Genomic DNA, 23,681 nt, shown 5'->3' with positions numbered 1-23,681 from the left:
ACCAGGCTGAGGGCAGCAAGATGGGGAGCCAGAAGCAGTAACTTCCCACCCCTTCTAAAAGGGTCCCCTTTGCAACATAACAAACTGCTCCATAAGCACAAATTCCAACCAGCTCAGCTCCTGGCTCTTTTCAGGCACTGTTTCTGTTATCAGATCATCCCAGAAACCCCAAATCAATAATTACAAAAAATGCAACTGAGGATGGATGAGTGCAATAGGTTTGAGTATTCAGTGAACTGAAGCTGCTGCCTTTTACTCCCACTGGATAAAAAAGTCCAGCCTGGTACTTCAGAACATTTTCCCCTCGGACTGCTACCAATAATCCTCTTCAGCATTTTTAAAGTTAATACCCCTTACGCTTATCAACAAAAGCTGAAATAACATTAAAGTGATTCTGATAAGAAAGCTTACCAGAATGAGTAAATAAAGGTTAAATATGACCAAGATGGAGACAGAAGAACCAACAACCCAGCCTCCTTTGCTTTATCACAGCCACTGAGATCCCATTCCACAGCCCCAGCCATACATATCCCTTGCCTGCAGCATGTAGAAAATTACATTTCAGATTATTTATGGAAGTAGTTGTCCTGTCTGCTGCCTTTTTTTTTTTTTTCCCCCTGCAACTCTATGTGAATCTTCACTTCATTTGATCTTTTTGTTTATCTACACACTCTCTCGACATTGGACTCTTTCCCATGGCTTCCCACCAGAGCAACTGTAAGAACTCTGAAATAATGACCTCTGATTTCTGAGATACACAACACATGTTTTTATACTGGAAACTCGATGTTCCTTCCAGAACGAGGATATAAAATGCCCCAAAGGTTATAACAAACTAAATACACGTTTTTTTGCAAAGACAACCTATGAACTTGCTGTAATTATTGTAATAAACCACAGCAAGACATCTCCAAAGAACTGTGATTTAAGATTAAAAGCTGTTGGTTCATAAAGGGGTACTGTCATAAAACCCTAAGTCATGAGAGAGACAGCACAGAGACAGGAGAGGAGACACAACTGTTTGCTGTCATTTCCAGAACAAGAGGAAATGACCTAAAAATGAACTAGTATCCAAAAATGAAGCTAACAGGAGCCAAAACAGATACGAGCAGCTCTTCCTGCAATAGCAAGGATGTTTCCACAGGCTCAGTGCAGTTAGTTCAAATAGACACACTTGAAATGCATCCCTTGGGGTTTGCCAAACAGACACCAAGTGAAGCTGAGGAAATCCCCCAAGCTGAAAGCACTTAAAACTGTTGCTGTGCTTTCCCTATTCTTCATTTTCTTTAGGAGTCGGCTCGTGCCTATGGCTGTTGCATGAATAGGGCAGCCCTACCCACCACAGCTTCTCTCATGCCCCACACAGGATGAAGTCCAGCCAGCCCTGTGCCCTACACAACTCATTTGTTCAGCACAAGCGTTCAGCATGTGACTGTATCTTGCTGACACAATGCTAAGTTCACCTGCCTGGTTTGGCATGGGCTTTTTGTTTTTGTTGTTTGTTTGTTTTGAAGAACAAGAGATTTAGCATCCCTTTAATAACGATAACACAAGCATTATCTGTCCCCACAAAAGAGGTATTCTTAAAGGCCTGGCAAATCAGACCTGCTCAAAGTATGAGCGATTAAGAAACCAATTTGCTTACTGATCCCATTCTGACAACACAAAATCTAAACACGGAACCACTCTGGTTGAAGAATTTATATCAGTTCATTCTAATTATTTTTTTTAATAAATATTAAAGCCCCAGTCTTCTACAGTTTAGCCTCACCTGTAAGGTTTATGAAAGAAGCAGTCGCTGAAGTTAGATTTGTTTAAAATCACTACAAATCACTACACTTTATATTTACAGAAGAGCCCTGAAGACTGATTCCTTGATTTTCTCCCAGTTGTGCCAAAGTTCTCTAGATGCTGCAGGACAGACCACCGATGTCAGCTCATGCACTCCTGAGATCTGGCAAATGCTGTGGAAGCAAACACCCAACTCCCAAATAGGGCCATGTAGTAACTGCCCATACATGCAAATGTATCCTTCAATAAATCAGACATTCTGAGCTACTTCATTTCCCTTTCCCTCATTTAATGAAGTAAAATAGAAGCTGACACATACATGCACCTCTCTTAGGTCCTTAAACGTCCTTTAACAGAAAAAAATAGTAGACTGACAGAGCTTGGCAGCAGTCCCCCAGGACCTCATATAAAAAGTGCTGTACAAACATGAACTGTATTAGTGAAACTGCTTTTTTGCTTCAAAGGGACATGAGAACTCTTGACACGCCTGAGGAAGCCTACCTCTTCCTCACAAGGAAGATGGGAAGTTTCTTAACCTAGTTATGACAGCCCTCTGCCACAGAAAAGAGGAGCAATCGAGATGAATATTCTGGAACACACAATGTAGTGCAGCAGCATGAGCTGTCCCTCAGCAGTTCATTCACCTCTCCACTTACCTTTTCTTGGATCTATTAACAGCACCATTCTGAAATATGGCTTTCAGCTTTTAAGCTGTAAGAACCAAGATCCACAAATATCTCCACGACCTCTCCATAGTTGTGCAGAATACAATTATTCTCATCTTGGATGGAGAACAAAATGGTTGCCTTCAGAAAAATCTTATGTGACATGAAACTTTCCAGCTGATTACTTCCTGGAATTCCAGGGAAATGCAATAAGGTTCCAAAACAGTGGCTTAACTCTGGAAGATCACACAAATCTTGTGCAAGAATTAGTATGTTCCTTCAATAACAACATCTGCACCATTTTCAAACTAATCAGTTAAGAAAGAAACCATGCTGAAGAGGCTCTGTATAGCTCTAAAGTCATTTACTTACTTATTTCTCTGTCTCAGCCGCAGTACTTCTTGTTTTATTTAGAATTTATTTTTACCTTAATGGCCAAAAATCATTAAAAAAAAGAGAAAATACATTTCACAATGGCAAAATTTTAAATTCTGAGTTTACTATTAGTACAAATACAAGTCTAACAATTATTAGAAAACGCCTGTGTTGTTGTTCTTTTTTCCCCACTTTGCTGCATGATAGAGCCCCAAATTATTTGTCTGTGAAGGAACAAAACAGTTCATTCCAATAAAGCTGAAGAACATGTACATTTTGGCCCCAGGTCCTCAAGAAACTGTGAATGCAGGAAATCACATGCTGGGTCAGTGCAAAATACTTACAGACAATAAAAAAGAAAAAAAAAAAATTAAACCAACAAACCATTCTAGAAAACACGGACAAGATGTCACCAAAAATTCATCATTTCTGAAAGAATTCATATCTATAAGATATAAAGCTGCTCTGTCAAAGCATAGCAAGTCAGTGCTGACAAACTGTGTATTCATTCGTGGAAAGGTGGCTTCCTACAGTAGAAGCATGACATCTGGCGGCTGCTTGGAGAGAAGCCATCTATTTGTTCACACTTCATTCTCCCTTTGTAAGATCTGAAAGGGCTACCTGCCTCCCACCTTTAAACTTCAAACAGATGTGACGTGCTTATGGTGGTGCCGACGCTTAAGTTTTCATATTTGTATTGAACAAAGACGCACAAATATCGAGTGCCTTTCAGTGCTTTCCTTTCATTACTTGAACTTAAACAAAAACTTTAAGAAAATCTAGGTTTCTATGATACATAATTCACACACAAACTTGTCTATACATTTAATATCAGAAATAAAAAATCAATTTTATGTATTGATGCTATATTGTTTTAATGCAATCTATTAAATGCCATGTTCTTGAGTAATCTGCTGTAACTGGGATACAGGTCTTAGAAAAGCTGTCTTTGAAAAGGAGACCATTTTATATAGCACTACATTACACAAATCTTTTAAAAAGTCACAGACTCCAGAAATAGAAAATCACCCTAATCTCCCAGAACAGAAATACTACAAAGAATACAACAGAATTTTAACATTTTCCACTAATAGTGCTGTCCTCATTCTGGAACTAAGACAATCTATCCAAACTTCTCTAGTCAGTAAATAATCTGCGATAAAACCAAAATGCTTTATTACAGGTATAGCGTTGTTTTTCTTAGGTTCTACGCGCTGTCCCTCTCATAATACATCAGAAATAATACAACGTAGCAATTAGGATTTTGTTTCTCTTCCCTCATATCCTTCTCATTTCTCAGTTTGCGTACTGGAGAAATGACCAAAATGATTCTTCTTAAAACCTCCTCTTCTGATTGGTAAGACGATCTAATTATAACCCATGAGCCCAGAAGCGTACGCTTCGTTTTCACTTTTGACTACAAAAATTGCATTTTTGAAAAGAACAAGGAATCAAAAATTGCATTATGGAGGAATTACGATACCTGATTTTAAAACTGTAGTGTGTGCATATCAGAGTTACATTGAAATGTAATAGTTATAAATATTTTTAGACTCTAAGTAGACTAGGTTCTAGAGAAAGCGACATAGATAATCAACGTTGTCCCATTTGAAGCAAAAAATAAATAAAAGTTTAAGTGTTAAAACTAAGAAAAATACTTCTGTATATTGTACAGTACCTTTTGGTTAAAGCTTCTTAGAAAAAATATAAGCATTCCAGTTACAGATAGTTCAGTATTAAAATTTCAAAGTTGCCATCATGGAAAAAAAAAATATTGCATTTTTCCACAGTTGCAGCAGAAACTGTCTCTCCGTGAACAAGGCTTCAGTCTTTAAAAATATATTGATAGTACATAGGAATTCAAATGAAACACTTAAAAAAATACAGTACTGAGGATGTTCGGTTGTTGTGCATTAAGGATTTTAAATTCCTTCTCATTCCAAAAATGAGAACTAGAGAGCCCACTGTATATCACTGAGTTCAGCTGGATCCCCAAGTCCTCCATCGGCCTCCAAGTAATTCATAAGAGCAGTCATGGCAGTGTCATCATTTTCACATATTGCAAAGTCCAGCTGAGAATTACCACCTAAAAATTATTGAAACATTTATGTATGCGGTACAAAGCACAAATAATATGGCAACTCTCCCAACAGATTTGTTTTTAAACACCATCTTTCTCTGAAGTTCAGGCAAACGTGTACAGTAAATGCTCAAAAAAAAAAAAAAAAGTAGTAATGGCTGTATGCAGACAAAGACTAGCTACTGAAACTCTTTATCCATGCAGTGAAGTCCGTGCCACTGAAGCAGAAAGGTGCTTCCTAGTATGTTGCCTTGCCTACCTTGAGTGAATGCTCTTCCAAATCCTTACTTGAAGATCATACCTCAACTGGAGGAGAGCTATAAGACAAGGGGATCTCTATTAAGAGTCCCCTCATCTTAAGACAGATACTGACAACTCTCTTGAAATTTTATAATTTCTACATTGTACACTAGTGCACTAAAAATACGGAATTATTATAAATGTCTTCTCCTACAGCCAAAGAGAACTAAATCTTACCAAGGAGGGGCTCATTACTGGGAAATGGAATAGCACCTTGGTTTTGTTCTGAAGTCTCCAGAACTTCTGCTTCTGAAGGACATAACTGAATCAACTCTTTATTCGGCACCTGAAAGAACAGAAGTAATAGAATTAAATACTAAATTTAACCATAATTATTATATTACTGAAGCAGTAGTTATGTATTATTAAAATTAAAATACTATTATTAAATAATGGAAATAGCTGCCAACGCGTAAAGAACTAAATAAGAGTTAATAAAAGATATGCATCAAGGCAGACCCATTGCATATTAAAATCTTTTATTTCTTTATTTTTTTAATGTTTTTATTATAATTGTGGTTTTTTTTTGTTTTTGTTTTTTTTGGTTTTGGTTTTTAAACTAGAGTACACACTACCTTGGCCTTTGCTTAATAAAAGGTGATACTTACATATCTCTCAAAGGTACTTCACAGTTTTGGTATCTGCCCTATTGTGTGCTTAACTGAATGATCAGTAAATAAATCCAGCACAACAAGATGCTCTAGTATACAATTTCCGTGTCTAGTACTGTAAACTACAAATTCCCAGTGACATCAATCTATGTCAATATTGACACGTTCCTGCTAAAAGATAAAAGCCCACATACCTTCTATATGTTATATGCACCATACTATATGAATCATGAACTTGAGTATTTTCTATCATTAATTTGCATCTTGTTACCATAGGGATGGTGGAAGTCATCCAAATACAAATATACCAGCAAAAAAAATATCTTTTCATTTGTTTCACATAGGACATGTATAAAATTTAGCAGAACAGATCTCTTGGGTTGCCTGTCTTGTGTATAGTCCTTTAGGAAATTATAATTAAGTTGAAATGCTCTACCAAAGCATTTTAAAACAAACAGCACAGAACAAAGGAACATCTGCAATGAATACAACTAAGTTATCCTTCTGATGTGATGCTGCATGCCAGAAAAAGTTCAGTACATGTATGTCAACTAACTCTTAGGAAGACAGACCTGAAGTAGGAAAGGGGTAAACTGAGCATCATAAAAAAAAGAGAAAGCCAGAACAATCCCTTGTACAGAACAGTATTGTTATGCACTGAAAGAGCAATGGAAGGATAGACTGGCTTTAAATGGAAAGAAATTTACATTCAAAGAAGTGTAGATGTTTGTTCATACAGTGCAGCATGTACTAACAATGATACACAATACACTTAGGTAAATAAATATTTCATTCATAGCTTTAGCCAGTAACTCTAATAGATTAACAGAACAATGGACTCAATTTTTTCAGAAGACCACTGAAGTACCTTCTAAGTAAAATTTTTAAACATTCGAGAACTAGGAACACACAGCATGCACCTTTAAAGGGGTCTTCAGGGACACAAAGATTAAAGCAGAGAAAAAGCGTTTGAGAAAAAGCAAGAACTGGTGTTTAACTTGGGCTGTCAATCTGAACTCAAGCAGGTAAGAAACACTTTTACTCTTTGATGACCACTTATCTTGCCTTATCTTTTAAGGCAATACAAAGTTCAGAAGAGTCCTTATTATGTGAATCACATTCATCAAATTAAGCATATCATTTAGTTTCAGCAAAGATCCTAGTAACTGAATAGTGACTGCAGTCCTCTTAGCTTCAGAAAATGGCCCTTTGACGCTTGAAGTGATGTCCCAGTAACTAAGGTTGGCATTTCTGCTGCTTTCATGGGTCTTACAATATAAATTTTAATAGCTGCCATGAAACTGGCAATACCTAACACATTCTCTCACAAAAACGTGCCAGAGTAACTGGCCTAAGCATGGGCTTTTTTGACAGTAACCTCTCAGTTTTTCACAGATGGTGATATACTCACATTGCTGCAGTTTACGGTTAAAGCTGGAGACGGTGACTTTCTCAAGAGATGCGATGGACTTAACTCCCCAGCTGGTGAAGAATGTAACCTAAAATTATATGTACATGATTTACCAATTTACCAAGTCACACTGATCATGAAATGAAAAACAGCCTGCTGCAGAACCTGCCAGATCTGTCCTCGCCAGTGATGAAATATGAGCCAGCTAAACCGAGACGTTGTCCTAAATTCTCCTGAAGACTCTAGATTCTCTTGCTCTAGTTTTGATAACGCAAAAAGCACAAGAGATGATTAAAGTCCACTGGTCTTAATTGAGCACGCTTGTCTTTTTTCTTCAGTCATCAACACTGACAGACCAGAGAGTACAAGGTTTCGTTTATGCATACTGGAATAAATAAGTATTTTTTAAATACCCAAATATAGACTACGTAAGCAAGTTCTGCTAAACGGTGGAGGGAAAACTAACAACACATCCTCTCATCCTCCCTTACCAAACATGCCAGACATGAATATAACATTGGAAATGGCCTTTGGGTCTTCGTTCCCATCTCCACCTGCTCTTCCTGACTCCCAAGGGACAAGGCTATAGAAGTGCAGCACTCTGAATGCTCCAATTTACATCACATCCTCAGTGGTAAAGGAAGAAAGGTGGGAAACAAGTGAATAAAAAGCCTACCTAAAGTAAGTGTAGTTGCTTGAGCAGAATATTTATTAGTCCCCTGCATTCCAAAATCCAGTGCAATTTGGTAAGCTGCACTGATGTCTCTAAATTCTGGGACAGGAAGACCAGATTGAATAACTTTTAGTATTGCTGTAACTGAAGTGATCATTCCTCAGATGCTAAACCAATTCAAATATGCTCATAAATAGAGGTGTAGATATAGCTCTGATATTCTTTTTAACTTGGTCATGCTAAATGCACAGTTTTGAAGTCATCTGTGCCTCATGGACATTAAAAAATGAGAGAGAAAATTCAGGTATTATACACATTCTATCGGATTATGTCTGTAGTCACATAATTACTTAATAAAAAAGAGCTGGAGTGAACTTCTTTTGTCTAGCTTTGTTCACGTGGTTGAGCATTTTCAAAAGTCAGGGGATCTACATCAAGAATATCTAATGTTAGAAGCTCTAGAGTAAGCATCAAGATAAGCTCTATGCTCAGGCCTGGACATTTACCATCAGAGATGAGAACTTCTGCCAATTTACTTTGGTCCTCGAAAAATTTGATAGAATGGCTCTTTGTCTTTAGAAATGGTACTGATGGGAAGACATTAAGAATGGTATTACTAAAGTGTAATGTTTTCTCTTTGATGCCAAAGGTATCAGTTGGAATTTTTTGTCAGTACTCTTCCTCCTCCTTTATGGATAATGTCAGTAACCTATCAACACGCTGCAGATGGATTTTTTTTTTTGTTTTAATAGCAATCCTTTCATCCTATCACTTCTGATGCAATTATTCCTTCCTTCATTTCATTCAAAAGGAACGGTGCAATTTGGCTGTTCTAGAAAAGAGACATGACTTCATTGCTGGAAAGGGATTCCAAACTACGGGAAACAGAGTCAAAAAAAATCGACCACTGTGACTCATCTCACTTTTAAGCTCTGGCCATGGTTTTCCACTGTTTCAGACAAAATACTGTGTTTTGATGAAAAGACAGCTGAGAAGAGAATCACGTTACGAGGAGATAATACTGCAATTGTAATCATGCAATTCAGTGTGCAGAAGAGCCAACTACGCCTAAACAATCTGACAGCCTTTTGCAGTAAGGTGACTAGCTTGGTGGAATAAAGGCATTACTAGTGGAAGATTTGATTTCAGTGAATTTTTAACACTGCCTCCCATAACATTCTCACAGACAAGCTGACAAGTTGGACATCTACTAAAGTCTAAGATGGCTTGGCTTGCTATTTTGCAAACTGTAGCTTATTAAACTATTCCTTACAGCTCTACCACAGTTTGCAAAACTGGTATACTTCTTACTGAGAGTTTTAATATTATTGCAGTCCTTAGGCATAGTTGCAAATGTGCTGCTGGAAAAAATTACATGGGATCTTGGAATACATTGCATTTGAAAATATAAACAACTTCTTCGTTTTTCTTTACCTGGACCTGGGAATAAATGACCTAAAGTCAGAGGGATGACTTCGTTAGCCATTTGGATGACTGGTCCTATCTTGATGAGATGATTGTTCTGTTATGCTAGATCTGACCTTGACAAAAGTGGTTGGAACCTCTGATGAAGCCTTGATTCCTGAAAGAGCTGTGCATGTGGATCCCCAAAACCCTGGAATTAGCTGGCTCAAATACTTTCAATGTTTTGTACATGTATACATTTTGTACAATGTACAACTAACAATGTTCTTAAATAACAATATAGTGCAAATTGATATTAAAACCTCTTTGTCTATAAACAAAACCTGGCACCAAAGTGGATGCAAAATACAAAAGATACAGAATATATTCACATTAAAATTGTGTTTCTTCCTTTGTAATTTATTTGGTACGCTGTGAAACAAGTTAGTTTTAAAAGGCTGAGTCTTTAATTAACAGCTTGAATCTGGCATGAATTTCAATTTAAAATGGTGCAGTCATATTTTTTTAAATCTACAGCTGGCAACAGGGGAGCAATTGAGCTATTACTTTAGTCTGTGTTCAGGACAATCAGGAAGGGACAAAAGAGGCTATGAAAGCACTTTACTTTTTCAAGGAAATCTGTTTGCAGAGTGAATCTATCAGAAAAATATAAGCACCACTCACAGGCAAATAAATTTCCATTCCCTAATGTTTTATCTACTCACTTCAATTTCAAACAAAGGAGCATTACAGTAATACTTCTGAAGATGTAATTACATAATTCTTCCATTATTGCATCTCTGGAACAAAATTATTTATCAAGACCAGTGATGTATATATGGCCACATATGAGAGCTATGTTAGCTTATAATTTGTATCATACAATGCCATTGCTCAACCAAAACATATTTAATGTATGCAATAAAAATGAAACTTGAACAGTCCCCACATAAACACATATCCCCCTTCTCCATCTTTACTTAAAACCCTACCTAAAAAAAAAAACAAACCTAGAATATGATATTAACTGTTTATTACCTTTGTAATTCTAATATTTCATTTGCAATTTCAGTTCCTATACTTCCAGCACCAAGAACTGTTCCAGAGGACATTCCAGGTACACTCACTAAAGACTGTTTTACAGCACCTACAGTTAATAAAATAAAATCTTAAGTTTGTAGCAGGTTCATTATTCAGTGAGGAACAATCACCTTGAGGAGTCATTTTAAAGCAGTTTTTGTTCTACTCTCTTACTGTCAGAAATAAAATTCTATAGAACAGCAACCTTATAGGAATAGTTATCTTATTTGAAATACAAAGATAAGTGAATAAAATTAATTTGAAAACTGATGATCTTCAGGAATGTAATTACTAGCTTTAATCATTATCACCTCTATACTGAGACAATTCAAAAAGAATGAGGAAAAAAGATACTGGATTTTCACAAACTTTATACTTCAAAAGCAAATATTAAAAACTTTATAGCAAGATAAAAGAAAACCACATAGATATCAGAACTTATGCACAGCAGAGAATTGTTAACAACATATATATCTCTATGTTACCCTTTATTCTGTAGCTAAACTCAGTGCACCTGTATTTCTGCAGAAAACCAGAAAAAGCATGAAGAGACTGTGATAGAAGCATTGCGTCCTATCAAGCAAAAACCAAGTCAAGTCAGGAGTTACTAGAGAAAAAAGATATGTTGCAAGCCTTTCTGATCACAGTTACATGAATTACATGAATTAGAATGCTGTAACTAAATGGAATTACTTTTAAAATTACCTCATTAGAATTACCTTTAACATTATTTTCCTTTGTACAATAACTTAACATGAAAAAAAATCCTGGATTGACTAAACCTAAAGTTTCATGGATTGATCAGGAGATACAACTACAATAACTTTAAGAAGAAACACTTGCCTTCTGCAGGCTGGGAACCATAGGAGACCTGTTCTTCAGCAGACTCATTGTGACCTCTAAGATTTAAATAAAAAAGCATCAAACAAACAAATCAGAAACATTTTCAATGGTAAAATCCATTGTATTTCTATTCTATTACAGTCAGTGCTTTACAAAGAAGATCTAACATGCTGAATCTAGTAACAAAATGAGATATTCCTTACACGTCTCAATGTTAAATCCTTCCTACTTTTATCTCTGAAGCACTGAATTAAATGCTCATTTACACTCACTCCCAAAATCAATAACTAAGGCCAACATAGTTGTCTATGTCACATGATGAGAATAAGACTGCCATTTCTACTTATAGGAGGGAGAGCCATTAATCAGAAACAGCTGCTAATAGAACAAATCAGCAGCTGCTTTCTGCTAGCAGCTGCTGCCTACCTCCCCTCCTCTAGCTGCAGATGCCTGGATCTCCAGGGCAGGCAAAAGTGGCCTTTGCCTGTTGGCAGCACAGACTGCTTTAACTGCTTGTCTTTGTCTCGTTGGGGAAAAAGGACAAGGGCAAAATAGACAGGTGATGTTGGCTTAAGACTCGAACCAACTACAGAGTGGGTAAAAGGCCCCCAGACCACTTTGTCTGCTGGAAAAAAAAAAAAATCACCTTCCTCCCACTCCAAAAACCAAAGTTGTTGAGAAAGATGCTCAGTATCTTTGGAACAATCCAAGTTATCATTCCATTGCAAGGCACAAGGAATAAAATGTAACAAAATAAGAATGAAACACACACTCCAACAGTTCATTTAATGTCTTGTGGGCAGCTGCCTTGCAATTTGGAGAGCATCTTTCTGTCCTGCCTTACATTTCCTACGATCTATCAATTATGCTTCTCCTTAGTCTAACACACGCAAACTTAAAAGCTCTGAAGGAAAAAAAAAATAATGCCACTTTTCCATTTATTTGTACTAATTTTCCTAAAAGATATTTCTTCCTGTAATAAGAAACTCTTTCCTCTAACTTTTCAACTGGTATATTGCACAGTTTTCATAGTTCAATCCATGACCTGAGGCTGAAATCAAAATCAACTGGTGCAAATCAAATGTCAAATGTTCTTCCACGTTAATCAACCTCTTTATGCACTGTTGGTATTTCCTAATCCTGTTCTGCTTCTTAAATAGGTTGTTTTCTATTAATGCTAACTGTAATTAAGACAAAAACTAACATAGGGGATCACATAATGAATTACTTACAATACTACAGTGTTGTTTGATACAATGTACTCCAGTTCTTTGGTCCACGGATTCATGAAACTAAACCATTGACTCTTTAAAGTAATAAAACTTCCATCTTTTGCTCTAAATTTGTAGGAATTTGTAAATACTTTTTCTTTATTCTGCAACACTAGATAAGAAAGAGGAATTACAATCACTATATTCATACTTCCAAGGACACAGTTGAGCTAAAAAACCAAAAAAACCAAAAAAAACATAAATCTGTTTTGTGGTACCATAAAAACAAAATGTTTTCGATGACCAGAAGTTCAAACTAAATGCCAGAAAAATGTTCAAGATAAGACCTTCATAAAATTAAACTACTGTTTTAACAGTGCTACTAATCTTATATGAGAGTCCATGTACTAAGTTTCTGCAGACAACTAATAGGGAGACTCCTGATTTGGTGACCTTTCATCAATGGTGTCTTCAATTACGCTATTAGGCATGTTTGGTCTTCAGGACTCCTTTATTCTTATAAAGAAAATTGAAGCACAGAGTTGAAAGAGGCATTATTGCCCAGCAATTAAAGCACTGCACCAAGATCCAAGACAACAGAGGACAAGGATCTTGTCTTGACAACAGAGATCCTTGACAACAGAGAAGGAAACTCCCTGGTTTTAAAACACACTTGACGAAGGCATGTCTTAACATAGACACAGAAAGGGACAATGCTAAGATTGTCTAACTTCATTAATTCCCAGCTTCTGATTTTTTGATTTGCACTGTTTTCACACAGCAATTACACGTAGTTGTACATAGCCGGGGAGAACCAGTCATTTTATACCTTCTTTATGTTTTTCAGCTAGATGATTGTGATCATCTTGATGGCAGTACTCGTAACAAGAAGTTCCTAGAAGCTCTTGTGGCAGATACCCTAAAATTGCTGTTGCACTGTTAGAAATAAAAAAAAAATGAACTGCGGTGGATTCAAACAATTGTAATGCTTACTTTCTTAAGTATCAGATAAGGCACAAAATGAATATCTAAAGAAATAGATGCTTACGTTCGTGTCTGGGAAAACGGCATTAGCATAGCTCTAAAACAATAGCATATATCAACTGCAGTTTACCTTGGATCTGTTTGCAATGAATAATACAGGAGAACAAGATTGTGTAAGAGTATCAATTCAAAGACAAAATAACAGCGTTTAAATATGCAAACCATTTGTATGCACAATTTAAATGAACACAAAGTATATATGACTATCAGCTCTTCCAATTAGGCATTCAAAGTACCAAACCCACGTGATGAGTCATTTAAAAAATTAATAGTTAAATTTTGCTCTGCTATATTTAGGAATAAGTTTAAACTAACACTTGTAGATATGAGATGAGATGGCTGAAAGCAATAAAAGTTTTCCGGTGACAATAATGAAATTCAAAATGTGAAGTGGTAACAGACTGTATGACAAACAAAAATCTATATTAGAAAAGTTCAGAAAATAGGAACTTGCCTTACAATTCCAGTGAAATAACTCTGTAATTCATTTAATATAACGTATTTGCTCCAAACATTACAATATAAATAAGCAGTCATTTTCGGTGAAGGGCTTATTACTTCTCTATCAGTGCAACTTACAAACAAATATAACTCATACGTATAGCTATGTCACTCTGACTTGAAATTTGTTATTATGAATATATAAGTATATAAGAGTATGTTACAATGCATTTTCAGCTTGGGAGCCTACACTTCCCTAAAGGACAAAGCACTTATTTTGCTACATTATATTTTACGTTTAGCAAACTGAAGTCCAAGGACTCAGATTCATGACAAGGCTCTTCATGTGTACAGCGTCTAGAAATTCTAACCTGCTTAAGAAACTGCAGTCCTTTCTGACAGAAAAGTTTACAAAACCTAACCAAGCCATGCCATTTTCTTTCCTTTAAAGAAGAAAACTCTTACCGCTGATCTACATAGACAAATTTTCCATCCATGGCAAATCGTGTAACAAATTCTGTCGCTTTGACTTTTATCTCTCCACTCTTTTGTGGAACAATGTAAGGATGTAACCTCCCAATTGCAACAAGACAGTTAAAGTTACTACTGTTCTTTTCTACATCATTTTCCTCTTCTACTCCCACCTCACTAGGAGGCCAGTTCTTCATATATCCAGTACAGTGAATGGTACAATACTTTCTGTGATCTAATAAAAAGAAAGAAATTAAGCAGCTATGGTTCAAAATATAATTTAAAAATATCTTTCACCATAAGACCAACAATCATATTTTATGCATTCTTACAACAACTGTAGAAGGCTATGGATAATGTTACAGTGTGTTTTTAAATCAATTTTTTACTACTTAAATTTGGTTTACCTGAATAGAGTGCTTCTAACCCTATGCAAGGTTTAAGAAGATAAAGTATAGGAGTTGACAGTGCAGTATCACAGGAAAAAAAACAACAACAAAACAACAGCATAGTAACCCACTGTTTCTCCTTCACATTTTCTTATGTGCTGTGCATCAAAATAAACTAAATAAGCATTCTGTAGCTTCCAAACCAGTTTATCTTATGCGAATACTATGATTTTAACATTTTTACTGCCATTACTAAAACAATCAACAAAGAGATCAAACCAAAATAACCCAGATTATTTTCTATTTATCTCAGACTTCTGAAGTCCTCAATTTTTACAAAAACACAAATACTAAAGATATTTAAGTTAAGCATACACTATCATTCATTTCTGTGACTGGTAGAAACTTTTTGACTTCTACAATATCCCAATGACCTCAACGTCCACAGAGATGTATCCTATAATCCCTATCTTCCCCCAAGCTTGGCAAAGTAATCTTAACATTTTACCAAATTATGATTTACACAGGTTTGACTGCATTAACTCTTAGCTATGGAAAACATCAATCAACTTTGTAAAATGAAAAGTTGAGTAATCCTACTGTGACTGCCAATTTTCCAAATTTTTAATGTGATCTCTCTGAATACTGCTTGCCTGAAAGCATGTTTCTAAGAGCTAAATTCTTATCTCACCCAGTTAGCTGACACATCAAGAGAGACAGAATTCCTCTGACTTACAACAACACATCCATTTTAGAATGTATTCTTGTATGTCATATTTCAACAGCAGCAGGTTACATTGAAATAAAAGAAATAGGAAGATTCCTTCAAGATCAATAACAATTTCTGCAGGGTGCTTTTTTTTTCTTTTTCTTTTTTTTCTTTTTTTTCAAAAATCAATGCCAAGATATTAACCAAAAGCTGGAAATTACATTTGTAAAAAGATTAATTCATTGAAAACTTGACAAGAACATGCTGCTCTACAGGCATACCAAACTAAATTAAAACTATGATTGGAAAAAACACTGGAATTACACTGATAAATTAACTTTACTGTTAAAAAAATAATTTGTAAGTACACACAATACAAAATATAAATCAGATAAAGTTTTTACTTGCTTTTCTTTTCCTCCAAAACAGCAGATTTTGCAGGCCTTATTCATACAGTTATCTTCAAGACAAATGTTATTTAGTTTAACTCTTCTGATCTGCTCCAGTGCTTTCAAAAATTTGACTAGAACAGATCGTGTCTCCTAAACCAACAATGCAACCCAGGTTCCTTCCTCCCTTCCTCTTCTCAGGAGTGAATAGGGAGGAGAAAGAGGACAATTAGACTGTTTTTCAGAACAGGTCTGTAGTACACGCTTCTCTACAGCTACTATATGAAATCAGTGAAATTAGAAAGGTCACACTACTGGCTTGGAACATAAACATACTGAATTTCAAGACCGAAAGCCCCCATTTCAGCTACACTGTTTGAATACCTTTCTTCTTTGGGTTGGGTAAGCACTCCTTCTCTTCTTTGACTGTGGTCCTACTACATTTTATCCGACAGAAGAAGGAACGTCGAGCACCAGAATTCAGTCGAGCTGGTCCAGCTTGAAAATCTGTATGTACTTGCAAGCCAGCTTACAAAAATTTAGTAAAGTAGTTAAAGAAAACAAAAAAATCCAAGAAAAAAACTGCTGAGTCCAAGGCCTTCAGTTTCTCATATGTTCTCCTTACTGTTCAGTTACCTAAATTTTGTCTTTACAATTACAAAAGAAAAAATGTCTAATAACTTTAAACAAGGCAAAGAAAACATGGCTGCCACAGAGATTCCAAATTTTCAAAGAACTACAAAACTGAATTTAAGCTATACTTAACATTTTAAATCATACTGTAATAAATACACTTTACCAACTTTCAACTCCTGTTTGTACACAGAGGAAGTGCAAAGATGCCTATAAAAGCCAGCTATAAAATAGTTATTAGCTGCAGAGTACATAATGCTTTTCTTATCAGAAATAACTGTAAATAGATTTGGTTAAATTAGAATCGACACTTAGCATTTTCAGAGAAGACAGTGATTCTTGATACTGTAGTATTTTATTCCATGCTCGACTACATCAGGTCTTTTGTATTGACAAGACCTATCAAATACAAGAAAAAAAAGTAGTATGCCTGGTAGGAAGAATGTCAGACTACAACTTGGTAAATGTTCAACAATGCTAAATTCAATCACTCTTATTACCTACAATAAGTTCTTTTCTGTGCTACTTTTTAAACTGCAAGTGAATTATAAGCAGCAGATGAGCACTGAAACATGTTTTTTCATAGAAGTTATATTTCAAGCTTGCACACCCATGCACACAATTATTTCCTACATAAGAACTGACTTCATTAACATCTTTTTCAAAAGAAATAAGAAATCTGAGTGCGTTCAAATACGACTTACTTTTGCCATCTACCAGCTTTTCTCTGGGAGAGATATCTGAAGATGAAAGCTGTTCCTTAACCTTGGCAACATCTTTTGGATGCAAGTAATCAAACAAACTTTGTCCAATTAAACTGGCCTATTAAAAAAACAAAAAAGAACCTCACTGTTTTACAACAGGACACTACATATTACAGACCTCAGAGAAACAACATTCTGCACTACTGGAAAAAAAAAAACAATACCTTGTAAAACACCACAGTTATTCTAAACTTTTATAGATCAATCTGCATTTATTTTTTCATTATTTATTATTATTTTTATCAAGCTGGGTAGCAAAATATAGAATCTGTAACTTCCTTTTGAAAAAACATACTCAATTTAGTTGCATATTCAAAAAGATCGAGTGTTGTTGACACAGAATGTTTTTTGTTTGTTTATTTACTTAACACGATTCCCGATCCTTTAGAAAGGTTACGTGCACAGATTATTTTGGGGGTGGGGGGATAAGGGAAGAAATAGGAAGAAATTAATGGTACCTATGACTGAACTCTCATTTAGTAGGACAAAAGAGCATTGCTAATCAGGAGTTGTCTGGAAGCTGCACAGAGCTTTCACCTCTGTGCTTCTTAGTTGAAGATATTTACAGGGATCTCCTTAGCTGGGATCCTTTCAACCTGCTGATTCTGCTGATCCAGAGCTGGTCTGCTGCACTACTGTAAGCACTACTGTAAGCACCACTACCATCTTTTGAAACCGGAAGGAACTCTCAAAGAAGTCGGCAACTTTTCTTTTCTCTTTTCCTTTCCTTTTCGATTCCCTATCTTCTACACAGCAGGTCAAATCAAAGGGTAGAAAGGAGCTGCGTTAATGATCAGTATTGTAGATTGAAACTGCAACTCATTTTGGACTCTTGACACTTTCTCTGTGATTGGTGCATAAAAGGGGAACGAACACCTCTCCAATAAACTAGAGTCCGAAATGGACATACTGCAAAGCTTCTAAGAAAGCACGATAAACATTCAACCTCTTTCATTTACCCAGTCTCTATCTAACCCTAATGCAAAGGTTGCCCTTCTCTGGACACACTACAGGGCCTCAATGTCTTTCTTGTAGTGAGGGGCCCAAAAGTGAACACAGTACTCGAGGTCTGGCCTCACTAGAGCTGAGTATGGGAGATGATTCACCTCCCTGCTCCTGCTGGCTATACTAGTTATGATATAGGCCACGATGCCATTGGCTTTCTTGGCCACCTGGGCACACTGCTTTATAACTGATTTACCTCAGGCTTAAAAAAAAAAAAAAAAAAAAAAAAAAAAAAAAAAGAAAATCACCATTTAAAGGAAATCTCTTAGGGATAAAATTAGGACATTTCCAAATTATCCTTTTCCCTCAGAGTAGCAATTCTACAGTATGATCAACTGAAACCCAGTTATTACTCAGGTCATGAACACTGAATGCACTTTGAAATTTTTATTCTGGGAAATTTAGCCTTAATTTGAAAGAGGTCAAACCAAGGATATTCTAAGAAGTTATAGAAAAGGATACAATAAACCAACAAAATTTAAAAATTTCTAAGTAAGACAAATTCTAAGATAAACACAAACTAAGAAACTCAATTATAACCACCTGATCATAATTAAGTATTTTGCAAACTGATTCTGAGACAAACAGAATTTTTCCTCTGTTACATCCAACCACAAACAGGAATCCATCCGCAGCCTGAAAATATAAAGACAGCATCTTTAAAAACTTACCATTAAAATACACAATTAATATTGATGGATAGAAGGAAGTACATTTGTATGCTTTTTATTAAATAAGTTAAAAGTCACAGCAAAAAGCAATTTAAAAGATTGCAAGGACCAAATCAGACCTTTAAATACAGACAGCTAGAGTTTCCTAAACATAGCTTTGGGAAAAAGAAAGCCAGCTGCAAAACAGCTTAACATGGAGTCATCTTACAGATCTTGCCAAGTTGTGTTATTGCAGCAAAAGAAAAAGAAAATAGCTGCAAAAGAGAAAGGGTAAAGAGGTGTGGGCGTATGACTGCATGCAAAAACAGGAAGAAAGATTTTCTTTCAGGTACTATTTCTGCATCTTTTCCAAATTACATTGCTAAGATTTTAAACGAAGCACAGCAAACAACTGTATTTATAATAACTAAGATTATTATATATGCTTGCATGCAGATTTCAATATCAATATTAAAAAATATGTTTTAAGTATTAAATATGCAGAGTGTACACAGATTTATTATCCCCCCAAGGGTTGCCATCTGCTATCATCTTCTGTATCTCTTCATGAAAAATCCTGTTTCCTGTACAGAGGTTATAAATCCTAACGACTAAGCGCATCAAAGCGCTTCCTTGAAGAAAAAGATGTAGGGGAGGCGGGGGTGGGAAGTTCTCACAAACTGAAAACTGAAGTTAACAGCAAGCTTTAAAGAGGACATAATTTCACCGACAGTTGCCTTCTACTTACCCTAAGGATTAACTGTCTGAGCTCATCATCCTTTAAAAACGAAGGTTTATACCGGACTTCGGTGTAAGAGCTAGCGGAACCTGGAAAATAGCTTATTTGTAGACATACGTAGAATGTCAAAAGATACATCAAAAATTCATTTTTAACGAAATTATATTTCTTATTTGGTCTTTATTTTGTAAATTCTCCTTGCAGTAAGAACAGATGAATAAAAGTTTAAAAGATATTTTGTTTTTAAAAGAACCAGCCAAACCTCTTAAACATATGTGGATATTGAATTTGGACATACCACCAGATTTTTTCCATGCCTTTTACTTAGCACAAAACAAGGAAAATTCTGATCAGATATCTTTAGTATACTGCTAGATAAATGCATTACTTAGAAACACTTTGTATACCTGCTCCAGAATCCTTAACATTTGCTGAATGTGAATAATTCCTATGTTATCAGTTGTCTTCCAGCATGAATAAAGCTTCATTAACACTCTAATGTATTCAGCCATCCAAACAAATCACTCTAGGTAGTTAAATTTAAAAGATACTGTACATTTCACTCACTACATTTACTGTCCTAGCATCTGTGGCAAATACCCTAAAATCCTTCTTAGCCATTTTAAGTATTTACACAATTTTTTCTAGATATTTTTTGGTGAGCATTTGCTATAATTCCACACATTATCTTGTATGATCTTAAAGCATTTGTTTTGAAGATACATATAACAACAGCACTGGATGAAGTAGAGTTTTTATAACCCATTGTTAAAATAATGCTGTTTAAGCTGAAGATTTCTGTTTTCATTGTCAAGATGAAGACGAATGTTTAAACTCCAAGTGCAAGGATTATCCTGCTAATTTGTGATATTATTTATGCAAAATTCTCAGCCACTTGGAAAAGAAGACTTCCAGAAATTCACAGAATCCTTAGAGTTGGAAGGGACTTTTAAAAGCCATCTAGTCCAACTCCCCTACAATGAATGGGGACATCCACACTAGATCAGGTTGTTCAGGGTGCCATCCAGCCTGATCTTGAATGTCTCCAAGGACAGGGCATCCACCACCTCTCTGAGCAACCTGCTCCAGTGCCTCACTTTTTCCTTATATCCAACCAGAATCTCCCCTTTTAGTCTGAAATGATCCTGCTAAAGAGTCTGTGATGACTGAGAAATCCCTCCAATCCAAATTATTCCAAGTCAATTACTGTTAAGATAGTCACATAATTCATGAAGACAAGGGGGATTCTTATTAGATGTTCATCCATAATCAAATTTTTTTGCAAGGCATAGTCTTCGCTTACAGTTCACTAAATTATTCTAAAATGCTATGGCCAAAAACCCTGGAATCTTATGTGTAACTTGTATATAATGTTTCTTAGGAGAGAAAGAAAACCCTCAAAGCTACTAATAACAGTAAAAGGAGATGAACGAATATATCTTAAGCTGGTATCTACACTAAATTGTTCACTGAAATCTGTGAGTGCTTTGTAAGGTGTCTGAGAATATAAGCATTTAATAACATTTTTTCTTTTCACTCTTTGACATTTCGAAGTATTTAAGACTCAAACATAATTGCAGTCATCAACTATTCTTTCAAAGTATGAAGACATTGCTTTTGACCACTGACAAATTTTATCTTTTTAATCTTTTTCTTTAGTTTCATGCCTTTTGTCGTTTGTTTTATGAAAGTACATTGGTAAATTAATCTATAAAAAATGTGAGATCACTGAAGCTCCAACCTATGCCCCCTACCAGCGAATCTACTTAGATAAGTAGTTAGTGATTAGGTAAGCATTAGCATAGTTTCCCATTGTTTAGAAGACTTTTTTTCTGAACTCACACTAGACAAAAAAATCAGAAATATGAAACACTTTATAAGTTACCTGGCCTTCAATTCCATGCCTTTTACAGAATTTTGCTGTTTTTTTTTTTTTTTTAAAGGTCTTTTTCAGTGATGTGCATTTTAAACTCAACTGACAAACAAGAAATTTCAATACAGAGACAAAAGGCTAATGCAATCCCCAAAACTGCAGTAACAAATAGGGGTATGAAGAACATTTTCTTCTCACTAGCAGTTCAGCTAGTGATGTAAGTACAGCACCACATGTATTACTGTCACAGAAAGTATGAAGTGGAGAGATCACAAAACATTTGAGGGTTAGAAAATAACAGAAGATGGAATTGCTTGACCTCTATGATTTCAAAAAAGAATCAGGATAACTTGATTGCAAGGTGTAGCTTTAGCAAATAGAATATCAAACACTTAAGCGTTGTTCAGTACCAGAAAGAAAAGCCAAAACGAAACAAAGTTCTAGAAACTACAAGCGTATCAACTTAAAACAGACGCAGAACGGAATTCAGCAAGTAAACATAACAGATGACCTTAGATGTATTTGCCATCAAAGAAAATACGTAGTATAAATCCTGACAGAATAAGGACTTTAAGCATTAGTTTCCTAAGACCTACCTTTTAAAGATTTTAAGTGTTGCACTGCCATCCGTAATACTGTAAGCTTGTCTAGTTTTCGTGCCATAGGATTGCACTGAGGTATCATAGCAGACAATTCCTCTATCAAATTATTCATTTTGTCTCTTCTTCGTTTCTCTGTTTGACTGTGAGCCTCTCTAAGAAGAAAAGTTTTTTTTAAGAAAGATGTGGAGTACACGATTTCCTCTATAATATTCATCAGTTTGATTCTGGAAACATAATGCACCACAAGAACTATTTCTACATTTAAATGATTTTTCATACACAACCTCTATTTGACAACTGAATTGGATTCATTTGATCAAAGTAGCAATGATCACAATATCTACATGAAATATTGCAAAACTCTGTTAAGTAACAACTTAAGAGTCATAGAATCATACTTCACAGCAATTGATCATTTGTGGCAGAAACAAGACACCATGAAAAGTTACAAAATTGAAAATCTCTTAATATCTAACCTAAACCTCTCCTGTCTCAGTTTAAAATCATTCCCCCTTGTCCTATCACTATCCGCCCTCATAAACAGTCACACCCTCACTTGTTTATACGCTCCCACATAAGAGGTCTCTCCAGGGCCTTCCTTCTCCTTGCTAATTAAGCCCAGTTCCCTCAACTTTTCTTCACGGGAGAGGTATTCTAGACCTCTGATCATCTTAGTGCCCTTCTCTGGATGTGTTCCAACAGGTTGGCATCTTTCCTGTACTGGGGGCTCCAGGCTTTCTACATATCAGATATTTGACGTCAACAGTAATCATCAGAATACATTATTCTCTGTGTAAGTAAGATGGGGTATTCATCCAACTATTTTTTTTTAAGTTGCTTTAAGCACTTGCTGAAGTATCTCTGAACTCAATAATCTGAGATAAGCGATGTCTTCTTGCTATTTAATTAGTTTGAAAATGACTCACATTGAATAAAGTCACAAACACAAGCATTTATTTATAGCAAAGCGCAACAGACAACACATTTTTCATGCTGTGGAAACTGAAAGAAAAGGCTATACCTCACTGTATAATCAATGGATATCAAGATGTTACAGTCACAATATAATCAAGAGAGTTAGGCAGAGTGCACAATGATAACAAAAGAGAATAAATGGAAAGCTTACCCTTATGCTGGGCTCACCTACAAAACACCAGAAGAGGCGATCTCCAGAAGAGATCCTTCCCTACTGGTAGCCAGCTCTTAAATAGGTCTAGGTTCCGGTAGCACAGGTGAATTGCCTTCAGCTGTGCTCCTCTGGCTGACTCATGGCTCGCCTCAGGTGATCAATCAGAGGTTCAGGCCCTGACTCAGCAGTTCCCATACACTCACCTATTTTCACTGGAGGTACATCAGAAGGCTTTCCCCTTTATCCACCTCTGAAGGTGGGCAAGAAAAGGGTTTAGCCTCTGCTCGTACTCTGTCTCAGACTTTCATCTCTTGGCAAGCCTCAATCCAAGAATTCAAGAACAGAGAAAGAGCTTCTCTTAAAAAATGTTTTCATCATAATATTTCTTCTAGGGCACAC

The 23,681-nt window shown here is 35.8% G+C and overlaps 1 protein-coding gene across 4 annotated transcripts in view; it reads right to left on the bottom strand.

The window, feature by feature from the left end:
- Positions 1-2,934: 2,934 nt before the first annotated feature.
- Positions 2,935-23,681, bottom strand: part of ARNTL2 (aryl hydrocarbon receptor nuclear translocator like 2) — a 38,193-nt gene continuing 17,446 nt past the window's right edge. The window contains exons 5-17 of one of the 4 annotated variants that reach the window (XM_042889700.1): positions 22,148-22,305; positions 19,688-19,767; positions 18,833-18,925; positions 17,225-17,342; positions 16,272-16,415; positions 14,395-14,635; positions 13,274-13,380; positions 12,466-12,616; positions 11,234-11,289; positions 10,349-10,457; positions 7,234-7,321; positions 5,425-5,497; positions 2,935-4,917 (exon numbers count right to left, since the gene is read on the bottom strand). In XM_042889700.1, coding sequence (XP_042745634.1) covers positions 4,784-4,917; positions 5,425-5,497; positions 7,234-7,321; positions 10,349-10,457; positions 11,234-11,289; positions 12,466-12,616; positions 13,274-13,380; positions 14,395-14,635; positions 16,272-16,415; positions 17,225-17,342; positions 18,833-18,925; positions 19,688-19,767; positions 22,148-22,305 — 1,552 coding nt within the window. In that variant the 3' untranslated portion in view covers positions 2,935-4,783. Of the gene's footprint in view, positions 4,918-5,388; positions 5,498-7,233; positions 7,322-10,348; positions 10,458-11,233; positions 11,290-12,465; positions 12,617-13,273; positions 13,381-14,394; positions 14,636-16,271; positions 16,416-17,224; positions 17,343-18,832; positions 18,926-19,687; positions 19,768-22,147; positions 22,306-23,681 lie in introns of all 4 variants that reach the window. The other 3 variants (XM_042889699.1, XM_042889698.1, XM_042889701.1) reach the window with 3 other exon arrangements.

This window comes from Lagopus leucura, unplaced genomic scaffold (genome assembly GCF_019238085.1).
Source record: "Lagopus leucura isolate 7727_CA_CO unplaced genomic scaffold, USGS_WTPT01 Super-Scaffold_100159, whole genome shotgun sequence".
Lineage (NCBI taxonomy): Eukaryota > Metazoa > Chordata > Aves > Galliformes > Phasianidae > Lagopus > Lagopus leucura.
The sequence above is the reverse complement of the archived record's forward strand: the minus strand, read 5'-3'. Positions and strand labels throughout refer to the sequence as shown.